This window comes from Ovis canadensis, chromosome 14 (genome assembly GCF_042477335.2).
Source record: "Ovis canadensis isolate MfBH-ARS-UI-01 breed Bighorn chromosome 14, ARS-UI_OviCan_v2, whole genome shotgun sequence".
Classification (NCBI taxonomy): Eukaryota; Metazoa; Chordata; class Mammalia; order Artiodactyla; family Bovidae; genus Ovis; species Ovis canadensis.
Genome location: NC_091258.1, coordinates 67,668,293 through 67,680,634, shown reverse-complemented (window position 1 = coordinate 67,680,634; position 12,342 = coordinate 67,668,293). Strand labels below are relative to the sequence as shown.

The following is a 12,342-nucleotide window of genomic DNA, read 5'->3' as shown; positions in this document are numbered from 1 at the left end:
TACCATGTCACAGCCTTGTCGATTTCAAAAAATACTGACAACTGCATTTCAGTATAATTGGTTCCCTTGTGATCCTGAGGGTTACATTTTGTGCATTAAAGATAATATTCTAGGAAGGAATCAGTGGAGTGAAAAAGCTCCACGTTGACGTATTCAGCTCCATTAAATACCCTTTGAGCCCTTAATAACCACGGTGGCTATCGCATCTTGCTACCTGCTGACCTCCCAATCAGGGAGTCTCTGACATCTGTCCCCAGTGTCATCCAATTTCCCTGATGCCTTTGCAGCCTCTGGAGTCCCCACTGCAAAGCACAAGCTCGGATGTTCTTTTCTCTGCCCCCACCCCATCTGTCAAAACTGAAAAGAGAAACTGACATATTCTACGACACGAATGAAGATGTTCGGTTGAATGAAACAAGCCACTCACAAAAGAACAAATATTGTGATTCCACTCCCACAAGGGTAGTCTGATTCAGAGACAGAAAGCAGAATGGTGGTCGTGGGGGAGCTGGGTGGAGGGGGAGGGGGGACAGGATCATGGTTTCATGAGCACAGAGCTTCAATTCTGCAAGATGAAATGTTCCTGACTTCCAGGCTGACCGCCAGCTCGTTGGTCCAATAGCTAAGACTCTGAGATCCCATTGCAGGCAGCCCAGGTTGGATCCCTGGTCAGGAAACTATGAAGCCACATGCTGCAATTAAACAGACAAACAAAAAAATCCTTCACGTTGCAACTAAGAGCCAGCCAAGTTAAAAAGAAATGATGAGATGAGTTCTGAAGATTGATGGTTGCACAATGTAAATATCTTAATGCTGATGTGATTACGAAGGTAAATTTTACGTTAAGGGTATTTTTTCACAATTAAAAAAAAAAAATGGAGAAAGCGGCCAGTGAGCTTGTTCACTTGGGACACTGGTCAGTCTTGGATTCCAGTCGTGCTCCATGTCCAGGTGATTTGGGTCCAGAGGTAGTCGTTTCTGGCTTCTTTTTCTGGATGGCTCAGCTGTAGAAAGGGGCTTCCCAGGTGGCACAGTGGTAAAGAATCCACCTGCCAATACAGGAGATGCAAGGGACTCAGTTTCGATCCCTGGGTCAAGAAGATCCCCTGGAGGAGGAAAAGGCAACCCACTCCAGTGTTCTTGCCTGGGAAATCCCAAGGACAAAGGAGCTTGGCAGGTTACAGTCCATGGGGTCGCAAAGGGCTGGACACGACTGAGCGACTGAACACGCTCCAGATGCCCACTCTGCTGTGCCTAGCATCTAAGAGCGAGTATGCCAAAGGCTAACTGTAGAAGCTGAGGTCAGTTTTGGTCTCATACCCTGGGGCTTGGGGAGGAGGCTGTCTCTGCCTTTGCACAGCAGATTTACCAAGGCCTTGTATACAGGACTTCCCTGGTGGCTCAGACGGTAAAGCGTCTGTCTACAATGAGGGAGACCCGGGTTCGATCCCTGGGTTGGGAAGATCCGCTGGAGAAGGAAATGGCAATCCACTCCAGTACTACTGCCTGGAAAATCCCATGGACAGAGGAGCCTGGTAGGCTACAGTCCATGGGGTCGCAAAGAGTCCGACACGACTAAATGACTTCACTTCACTTGTTGCTGTATACACCCCTCCCCCCAGGCTGGGTGTGCACAGGGGAAGCTCCTAGCCAGACCTCCTGGCTTGCAGCCCAGTCTGCTACTTACTACATCCCTTGGGGCCTCAGTTTCCTCATCTGCACGATGGGGTTATTAATTCCCACACGGCAGCTTCTGTGAGCATCAAATTAGATATTCCGGGTGAAGAGCTGGGAGCAATACCCAAGATAAGTGTTCTGGAAACGTTAGTCATCATGTCCCTCTGTCGGGCTGCGTTCAGCTAGCCTTCCAACGTTCAGTTCAGTTCAGCCGCTCAGTCGTGTCCGACTCTTTGCGACCCCATGAATCGCAGCACGCCAGGCCTCCCTGTCCATCACCATCTCCCGGAGTTCACTCAGACTCATGTCCACCGAGTCCATGATGCCATCCAGCCATCTCATCCTCAGTCGTCCCCTTCTCCTCCTGCCCCCAATCCCTCCCAGCATCAGAGTCTTTTCCAGTGAGTCAACTCTTCGCATGAGGTGGCCAAAGTACTGGAGCTTCAGCTTTAGCATCACTCCTTCCAAAGAAATCCCAGGGTTGATCTCCTTCAGAATGGACTTCCAATGTTAGCCGGTGGAAATGACCGGCAAATTTCTTTCCACAGCCACGTGAGGTCTTCCAGGAGCGCGCGGGGATTCAAGGATGTTGAGCACTGCTGTTCTCCTTTAGATATTTATTACATACGCGGGGGAAATAGGTCTAGAGCTAGGAAGGAGGGGGCGGTCTCTCTCTTGGAGATCCCATGTATCTGCTTCTCCCCTCCCATACACCCCCAGGAGCCTGCCGAGGAACGGGGTGGATCACCCTAGTCCAGCCGCCGTCACACCCACCTGACTGTGGCCGTTGCCTCCTTGCCCTGTAGCTTGCAGACATGGCCGCCAGAGGGCGCCTAGGAAAACGAAGTCAGCTCACAGCCCTCTGCGCAGAACCTGCCGGTGGCTCCTGCCTCATTCTTAGAGTAAAAGGGAAGTTTTCAGCGTGGAGCTATAGGATCCTACAGGCTCGGCCCCCTTTGTTCCCACTGATCTCACCTCTTGTCTGCACCCCGTTCTTCCCCAGGTTCCAGTCATAGACCCATTTGGCGGTTTTACATTCTGTCCATGCTCCTGCCTCAGGGCCTTTGCATGGGCTGTTCTCGCTGCCTTGGGTGCTCTCTTCCTGTGGTCCCCTCCCTTCTTTCATGCAGTTCTCTGTTCAGATGTCACCTCCTCAAAGAAGTCGTCCCTTCCCACTTGATCCTGAGGGCCTTCATGTGCGGTTGGGCAGGTTGTTCACTGCACAAAGCACTGGCTTGACTGAAAGGGGCTGGAATCCGGGTCATGTGCTGCTCTCCAAATCCCCAGAGGAAGGGGGGTGCTGTTTTCTAGTTCACACAAAAGGGTTCTAGGAACGAGCCCAGCTGCTGTGTCCTATTGAGCTGCGTCTCCCCAAGAGATATGCCAGTATCCTAACCCCGAGTGAATTACCTGTGAATTTGTGATCTTCTTTGGAAATGGGGTCTTTGCAGATGTCATCTAGTTAAGACCAGCACATACTGGAGTAGGGTAGGCTCAAATCCAATATGGCTGGTGTCCTCATAAGAGAAGACACACCCATGCAGAGGGAAAATGGCTCAGAAGGAGAGAAGGGAGGGATGTGGCTACAAGCCAGAGGAGACCCGGGATGACGAGATTGGAAAATGGAAGGAAGGACCCTCCCCTTGTCTCTAGGGGAACTGTGGTCCTGACCACACTTTTGATTTGGAACTTTGAGCCTCTGGAACTGAGAGAATAAATTTCTTTTAAGCCACCCACCCAATTGGGTTTTTTTTTTTTTTTCATATAAAGTGATTTTGTTTATTGGCTGCACCACGTGGCATGTGGGATCTTAGTTCAGCCATCAGGGATGGAACCCATACCCCCTACATTGGCAGCGTGTTTTAACCACTGGACCATGAGGGAAGTTCCCGGAGGTACCTTTTTTTCCTATCCACGGGAAGCTAACATATCCTGCTTGATTGCCCCCACATCTCTGACACTCTACACATTTAGTCAATCCTATCAGCAGGTACCCTGCTTGTGAAGTCATCTACTTGTTGGAACTTTTGCCTGTTGCCAAAACCCCGTGCTACTTCCACGGACATGCGCAGAGTGGCGAAAACGTTGAGCCACCCAGCAGGCATGTTTCCGACTGAGTGCTGAATAGGTGAGGACACTCTCCTACTTGAAATGAAGCATCCTTTTGCCAGTGTATTCACATTTTGGTGCTTTTGTAGATTTCACTGTTGTGAATGGCCCCCGGGGTTCTTGAGTTCTTAAGCCCAAGGAGGCTAGGATGTGCCTTACAGAGAAAACACCGTGTTACAGAAGCTTCATTCAGGCACGAGTTAATGCTGCTGACTGTGTGATCAGTGTTAATGAATCAACACTATATATTAAGTGAAGGGTCTTTAAATAGAAAACACATGTGAAGTGATGAGTTGAGGGTTTGACAAAAATGTGATCAGAGGCTGGCCGGAAGCTAGCCGTGTATTTTTCCCAGGAGGGATGGTTACATACTGACGAATTCCGAGCTCCGGGAGACCACAGAACCCCACCAGGAAGGATACAAAAACACCTGGCTGATTGAGTTTTTCACTGTCTGCCCCCTCCACTAAGAAGTCAGCCCTCCCAGAGCAGGCACTTCCATCATACTCAGCTGCACCCTTGTGCCTAGAATAGGACCTGGCCCCCAGCAGGGGCTCACAAATGAATGTGTAGTAAGTCCCCACAATCCCCCTCTCCACCCACCTGTTGCCCCAACCCGCAGACTCCAAACAAGTTCCCGAAAAATCCCAAAGCAATGCGGGCCGGGGGAGGGGGCGTCAGTACAGTTTTAAAAAAAGGATCGCTTTTTAATTTACAAGAGTTCTAAATGTACAGAATTCTCCTTTTAAAAAAATCGTTATACACAATAAATACAGTACAAAAAAATTTATCTTACAGTACTAGTTTTGTCTCCAAGATTTCAAAATCTGGCGCGGGTGGCTGGCGGCAGGAAGAACAGAGGGGAAGACTGGCTGGGGAAGGGGGTGGAAGGAAGATCCCGGTTTTATTTGGGAGGTGCTCGGATTTCAGTCGAGGGACTGGAGGCTTTGAAATCTTTCTCACTCGAGCACATACAGAGGGACATAGGACACACACACACACACATACACACACACACACACACACGCACGCGCGCGCACGGATGCGACACGGGTGCCCGCAGGCACGCACTGCCAGGTGGGGGTCCCGGGAGGCAGGCTCACGCCGCCCTTTCCCTGCGTTTCCTGTCTCGGCCGGTGGGGGTCATTGGAGAGACGCGGACCCTGCCAGCGATGGGCGCAGGGACAGATTGAAGCCACGCGGGCAAACCGGGTACCTGGATGCGTGTGAGCGTTGGGGAGTGCCAGGGAGCCCTCCTCCCTGGCCAGTGCGCACGTGTCCCCCGGGGCGGAGGGGCGGAGCGTGGCTGGAAATGGGAAGAAATAGGAAATGACACACCAGGATTACCCCCTCCTTTGGCAGGGGGGACCTTGTACATTAGAGCCTCCCCTCCCCGAAATCCACGACCCCCACCCAACCACCCGGCTGAAGCAGGAGGTGGGTGGGACGAGGCCTTTGTGACTCAAATAACTTAGGCAAGAAAAACTCAAGGGGTCCCCGGCTCGTGTCCCCCAGGAGGCTGAGGTCAGACGCCCAGCTGTCCCCCTCCCCGCTCCCTGCTGCGTCCCTGCGGAGCGAGGGGACAGGGAAGGGAAGTCCAGCCCGGTGTTATCTGTTCAACGTCCTGGTACCGAGGCCACCGTTGTGACTGGAGGGCGGGTAAGCCTCCGGCCTGTGCAGGGGCGTCGGGGAGGTGGGCGTGACGGCCGCCGGGGCAGCGTGGGGGTACGGGGGTGCGGGCGTCCGGCCGGGGGCTTGTTGGAGGTTCAAGATGCTGTCGATGGCGCTCTGCAGGTGTTCCGTGAGCGTGTCGTCCTGTGGACTGTCGCTGGAAAAGCTGGCCTGGTCCACGTCGGGCGACTCGGACTTGCGCCGCTTGGTGGGGGGCAGCGAGGGTGCCTCCCAGCCGGGCTCCCGGCTGCCGCTGCCCTGCCCGGTGCCCGCCGCAGGCTCGGCCGGGCCGGCCTTCAGCATCCGCTGGTACAGCTCGTCCTCCACTGCCGCCAGCTCGCGGATGAGCCCGCTGGTGGCCTCGTCCACTTTGGTGGGCAGCGGGGCCGGGCTGCCGCCCCGGGCTCTGCCCACGGCCGCCGCCACCGCCCCCTCGGTCGCCCCGACACCCGGGGCCTCCACATTCTCGCGGTAGGTCTTGCGGAGGGGTAGGCGGGGGCAGTGCGGGGCCGGCGGTGGCGGCTTGCGGTCAGCGGCGGCCGGCGGCGGCGGCGGGTGGTCCACCGTACCGTTCATCTGGCCGGGGGCAGGGGGTGGCGGTGGGGGCCGGGGCGGGGGCTCGGCCGCCTTGAGGGAGGTGGGGGGCGGCGGCGGCGTTTGGTGCACCGGGTCCAAGGCCGTGTTGTGGACGACCTTGCTGAGCCCGGCTTCCTGTTTGATCTTGAGCTTGAGCCCGATGCGGCTCCGGGCCTCGTAGGTCTTGATGGGCGGCCGGTTTCGGGAGGGCATGGGACCGTCCTCGTCGGCGTCCAGGGAGGAGGCGGCGGAAGATGAGGAGGACGAAGACAGGGACGATGAGGAGGCCCGTGCCCAGGTCACGGAGGGGGAGCCACCCACGCCGCCATGTCGGATCACCAGCTTGGTGGGTAGGTGCAGAGGGGGCTGGGCTGGGGCCCCAGACGCCGAGGACGGGGACGGGCCGTGGCCGGGCAGCCGGTGTCCCTCGGAAGAAGTGGCGACGGGGAGGCCGAGAGTGCGGGAGGAAGACACGTACTCATCTGTAGGAGAAGGGGGCCAAGAAAACCCTGGGGGTTAGCCAAGGCAGGAGGCCCCTGCAGAGCTGAGGAGCCGGTGTCCACTGAGTACTGACCACCTGCCGGACCGGGGGCTAAACCCTTCACTCACGAGGACACTGCGAGGCAAGACCCCTTTTCCAAGTCCCAAGTCCCCATAATATGCCAGCAGCCCTCGGCACCGGACAGAGGATACCACCTAACTTCTGCAACCCACCAACTTCTGCTGGCTTCACCCCAGTCCTGGCTCTGCTCTCCCGCTTTTCTGTGCCGCCGGGGGTGGCAGAACGTTCCCTCCCTCCAGGGCTAGGATTGAAGGGGGCGAAATGGACACAGGATGGTGGGACGAGCAGGACGCAGAGGTCCACTCTTAGGGCTTTCAGGCTGGGCTCGGGCGCCGCCTAGTGGCGGAGTGAGGGAAAGCGCCGCAGCCGGCGGAGGCGGCGGGGACCCGGCTCCCTCTGCTCTCATCTACCTGGCTTCTCCTTGGCCAGCTGCTTGTCCAAGGCCAGCGTGGTCTTCTCCTCTTGAATGAACATTCGGTCGATCATTACCATCTCCGCGGAGGGGCTCACCCTCTGGGGGCAGGGAGGGGGAGACGTGATTAGATGAGCCAGTGAAGAAGCGAGGTGGAGGAAGGGACGCGATTGCCAGGGATGGATGGGCACAGATTCCCAACTGTCCTTCTTGTGATCTGATCCATCCTCCCACCCTCCCTCCTTGCGGCGGCGGGGTGGGGGTGGGGATGGGGGAAGGGCAGGGTCCCCCAGGGAGAAAGGTGACAGGCCACCCTACCCGGGACTCCTCCAGCAGCAGGAGGCGGTATTTATTGAGCATGGCCTGGGTGCGTTTCAGCAGCTGCGTGGAGACCGTCTCGAACTCCTCGTCCACTGCGGAGGAAGAGGTCCAGAGACCCAGATGTTGGGGAGGACCCGCAGTCAAGGGCGCCTGCACCTTGCTGGTCTTCACCACCCGCCTCCACACCCAGGGGAGGCCTCACCTTTGTGGTAGTCGTTGGGGGAGGGGAGGGCACCCTGGTAGACATGATAGGGCAGGAGGCGGTGCAGGGCATCCTCGAAGGAGGGGAAGGCCGTCTTGCAGTCAGGGTGCAGGACAGAGCCCTGATGTTTGTGCAAATGCTCCAGGAAGCTGGGGGTCGGGGGAAGGACCACACACACAGATAACTCATGGTGAGGCCAGGAGACAGCAGAACCAGACCCTGAGCCCCCAAGCCACAAGGCAGACAACGGGGAGGGAAGGAACGCTGCAGAAGTATGTGTGAACGTGTGCCTGGCCTGCCTCTCTGTTCTCTGGGGACAACCAACGGCAGGAAGTGCTGTCCTTATGCCCATTTTACAGATGAGGAAACTGAGGCCTGCAAAGATGAAGTCACTGATCCAAAGCAGCTAGAGGCAGCACTGGGAGTTAGATGCCAGACCGAGCAACTCACCTTCCATGCAATACCATCTCCTGCCACTTGGGGTCAGCATGTCCCCGCTCTACCTGGAACCCAGCAGCAGGCTTGGGGAGGTGGGCAGGGAGGTTGGGCCCTTGGGTGGTTGGTTTGATAAGATCTGCTTTCTCACTGGGCAGTAGACTATCGCCTACTATGTATGGCTGTCTCTCCTATCAGACATGCTTGCTTGTCTGTACCCAGTGCTGAAGGCCAGCAGCCCTCACACGCAGTGGATGCGGGACCTGGTCTGTCCAGTGTTTCCAGAGTCCAGCACAGGACTGGGCACCCGATGAGGATCTGACCAACACTCTCAGTGGACGGAGGGCAGGAGAGAGGGACAGAACGCGAGCATCCAACACTTACCCGCCCACCCGCCCAAACAGCCATCCGTCCAGCCACGCACCTGCCTGAGTAGCATCCATCCATCCATCCATTCACCCTGGCCCCCAGGCATCCCTGCGTCCACCTGAACACGCACCCCCCACCCCCAGACAGGAGCCACTGCCTGCCAGCCTGGTCTGAGGCGCTCAGGGTGCTGCGGTGACCAAGCCACACCAAATATCCACCCCTGCTCACTTGAAGCCACCAGCCTAGCTGCCCCATGAATGCTGCTAACACAGCCACACGGAATTCTCGTCATTCACCCTATAATCACTACTATTCACACCCCCCTCCCTAGAGGGGGAGGCAGAGAGATCCATGGCACTTCTCGAACCCACAGCGGGGGACGGCACCCACAGCGGGGACGGCGCCGGGAGGGGAGGCACCCACGGAGCTCACCAGGCTTCTTTGCTGGGCTGAAGCACAGGCGGTTTCTTCAGGCTGCCCAGCTTGCTCTCATACTGCAGGGGAAAGAGAAGCCAGTGAGGGGGATTTCGTGACAGAGGAGGCTTCCCTTGGCACATGAGCCTCTCTACCCACAGCCTGGGATAAAGATGGGAGGGGCTGATGTCACCCGAGATGGGGTCCCGGTCCTAGCTGCAGGATTCCCCACCCAGCACACTCAACCTGCGGGGAGACTGGGGCTGGATCCGGCGGGGGACATGGCGAGGAGAGGGTGATATGCAGGCTCAAGCCCCAGGCATCCGCGTGGGCCGCCTCCTCTAGCCCCTTCTCAGGCCTGGGTCTCTCAGCTTCCGCCTGGTGCCTCCCTCCCTGCCCATCGAAAGGCCCATAAACCACCCCCTCGTTGTCTAGCACCTGATGGGCACGGCCTCTTTCCTCCGAGCCTGCCTAAATCTCTACCTTGACTTCCCTTGTCCTGCCTATTCTTCCCTTCCAGGCTCTCTCGAATCCTGTCTCTGCCTCAGTCTCCTCCACCCTCCCGGCCTATACCCCTCTGGCCTGGGTGCCACCATCCTAGCTCTCCTCCTGACCACCCCCCCCCCCCACCCCAATCGCCACTTTCTCTCTTTTTTCTCTGGCTGCACTGCAAGGCATGTGGGATCTCAGTTCCCCGACCAGGGATTGAACCCGTGACCCTGCACTGGAAGTACGGAGTCTTAACCGCCAAGGCAGTCCCTCTGCCATCTCTGACTCAGTGTCTCACTGGCCACCCTGCCCTGTCCTTCCTTTTAGGGTCTCCCCACTGCCTGTCCTGAGCCAACACAGTCCCTCCTCCCACAGCCTCCATCTCTCATCTGCTCACGCCCCCAGTGACTGCCTGGGATCTCTCTCAGGCCGTCTCTCCCATCCTCATTCTGTCGTTTTGGTGTTTGGGGGTGGATCTCTGTCCAACCGTCTTGGTTTCCCACATGCCCCGGCCTGGACTGGCCTGGTGGCCTGCCTCCACCTGGCTGTGTCTCTGCCCATCTCTACCTTCCTGACTGCGTGCCGGCCTCCCCTACCCCTCCAGCCCCATCCCAGTTCCCCAACGACCTGGCCTGGGCCCTAGCCCGCCATTCTGGGTGCCCCTTACCTGCAGCCCGGAGGACTTCGCTGGCCCGGAAGGGGCGGCCTTCGCCACGGTCAGAGTTGGGAGGTTGCTGGCAAAGGCTTTGCTCTCGGCAGGAAGCAGAGGAGGCAGGCCTGGGGTGGGGGTGTGGGCAGACAGGGATCAGGGGTCACGGGCACAAAGGCCCCCCAGAGACCCTGCACCCCATACTGCTCTGATTCTTGGGCCTCGGTGGCCGTGGCGGCCCCGGAGTGAGTGCCCCTGGAGGGGACCTGGGGTGTACAGCCTGCCCCCCTCCACTGTCCCTGTCCCTGGAGATCTAGGCGACCCTTGGGCACTGGTGCCCACAGTTCTGGCCCACCCGTCCTCCTCGTCACTCCCACCCACCCGCTTCGGGCCCCCCATGGCTCCGTTGCGGGCTCCCTCTCCCTTACCTGCGGTGGCCATGGGCGCTGGGGCGGGGGGATGGCTGGGGGTGGTAGGGGTCCCGGATGGAGCCTGCCCGCTGACCAGCACGGAAGCAGTGGGGCTGGCGAGGGGTCCCAGGCTGGCAGAGGACTGTGGGGCGGTGGGGGCCCCCACGGCCTTGCTCTGGAGAATGATCCCGGACGGCACCTGAGGAGGGGGACAGGTGGTTTGGGGGGAGACACACGCTAGGAGCAGGGGCAGCCAGGAACCAGGACCGGGGGTGAAGAGAAAGCCAGAAAGCAGCGGGAGGGAATCGGATCGGCGGGGAGGGCGGGGCTGCGACGTGGGCGGTGGGCCGGCCCCTGCCTCCAATTACCTGGTGAAATCTCTCGAGAAGAGCCTTCGGCTGGGGCAGCGCCGGGAATGGGGTGGTCACCATCTGGAAGGTCCGAGGAGGCGGTGGGGGGGGCGCTGCGGGCTCAGGGACCAGGTGGAGGGTCGGAGGGGGCGTGGGGGACTTGTGGGGCCCCTGGCTGGGCGGGTACTGCAGCTGGAAGTCAGGCGGCGTGGGGGCTGACAGCCGGGAAGACGTCTCGGAGGAGGCGGAGGCGGCCCCGACAGTGGAGGTGGAGGCTGGAGGGAGGTGGGGGGCAGGGGCCAGTGGCCCCTCCAGGGGCTGGGATGGGGGTCGCAGCGGAGGCTGGGGCGGGCCTGGGGCGGTGGGGGCCGGGGTGCTTGCAGTGGGGGCGCCGCCCAGCTGGTTCTGGATGACAAAGATGCCAGGCAGGGTAGGGGGGGCCTGGGGAGGAGGGCAAGGGTGCAGGGCGGGCTCTGAGGGGGGGCGGGACAAGCTCTGCGGCTGGGAGGGAGGGCGGGAGTGGGGGCGGGACGGGGGGCGGGAGGGGGGCCGGGCCGGGTGAGGGGACGGCAGGTGGGGGCTGTCCCCCAGGGGGGCCTGGTGAGGTAGTGACGGGGAGGAGGAAGGGCCAGGGCCCTTCAGCGGAGCTGCCGCGGGGATCTGGGCAGGGGAGGGAGGGAGAGGGGAGGGGGCGGGGGTCAGAACCAACCTTGGCTCTCCTGGCCCCAAGACGCTGGGGACCCCTGCCGCTCCCACCCAGAAGCCCCGCCCCCTTGGCCACCCCTTGTCCTGATCCCCGCCGCCACCATCCTTCTCATCACCCCACCTCCGTCCCCAACCTTGCACCTGCCCCCCACCCCCTACCTGTCCACCTACCTCGTTCCCTCAACCTATCCCTTCTCGACCCACCCATCTGCCCCCCCCAACTCCGTACCTCTGCCTTCTGATCTCCCCTCTGCCCCCCAGACCCCCCTCCCCACCCCAGAGGAAGGCGAGCTCTGCAGGCTTTGGGGGCAGCAGCGGAGGAAGCAGCGGCGGCGGGAGCACTACACCAGCTGCCAGCGGCAGGTAGGCAGAGGGGGCCAGGGAGCAGAGCACAGCAGCAAGTGCGGGGGGGTGGGGAGGGCGCCGGGCCGACGGGCCAGCTGACCCAGGAGAACAGACATCAGCAGGGAGACCAGGCTGCTGCGAACTGGGGGTGGGGGTGGGGACCGACGGCTGAGGAGGGCACGCTGGGGATGGGGGAGCCGCTGGGGACGGGGGAGCCAGGGATGGGGATGGAAACCAAGGGTCAAGGTCAGGGTCTGGTCCCCCTGGATGCCAGCACATGAGTTACGAGTCCCCTTCTAAGTGTCCATGCCCTGTACCTGTGGGGTCATGGCTGCATGCCTACCTGGGGGTCGTGGGAACCTACAGGTACGGGTGTGCGTGCGTGCATGCGTGTGTGTGCGTCTGTGCGTGTGTGTGTGTGTGTATCAGGCTTGCATATGCAATCTAAGCACTAGTCTGTAACACGTACACAGTGACCTCACCTAAAACACACCTCAGTCAGGGCGTCCTTCTCCCCATGAAGGTCACCTAAAGGTGACCTCTCCAAGAACCTCAAACCTCAGCAGCTGCTATTGAACCATGGGCAACAGCTGGGCACCCAATACTGAACTGGCACCTCTCTGCTCTGGGTCACAGAATCTACCCC

General features: G+C 59.6%; 1 protein-coding gene across 1 annotated transcript in view; it reads right to left on the bottom strand.

Annotated features, from left to right (window-relative positions):
- Nucleotides 1–4,472: 4,472 nt before the first annotated feature.
- Nucleotides 4,473–12,342, bottom strand: part of BICRA (BRD4 interacting chromatin remodeling complex associated protein) — a 74,123-nt gene continuing 66,253 nt past the window's right edge. The window contains exons 8-15 of the mRNA XM_069551091.1: nucleotides 10,665–11,306; nucleotides 10,315–10,495; nucleotides 9,905–10,014; nucleotides 8,767–8,828; nucleotides 7,531–7,679; nucleotides 7,326–7,420; nucleotides 7,006–7,108; nucleotides 4,473–6,515 (exon numbers count right to left, since the gene is read on the bottom strand). Coding sequence (XP_069407192.1) covers nucleotides 5,395–6,515; nucleotides 7,006–7,108; nucleotides 7,326–7,420; nucleotides 7,531–7,679; nucleotides 8,767–8,828; nucleotides 9,905–10,014; nucleotides 10,315–10,495; nucleotides 10,665–11,306 — 2,463 coding nt within the window. The 3' untranslated portion in view covers nucleotides 4,473–5,394. The remainder of the gene's footprint in view (nucleotides 6,516–7,005; nucleotides 7,109–7,325; nucleotides 7,421–7,530; nucleotides 7,680–8,766; nucleotides 8,829–9,904; nucleotides 10,015–10,314; nucleotides 10,496–10,664; nucleotides 11,307–12,342) is intronic.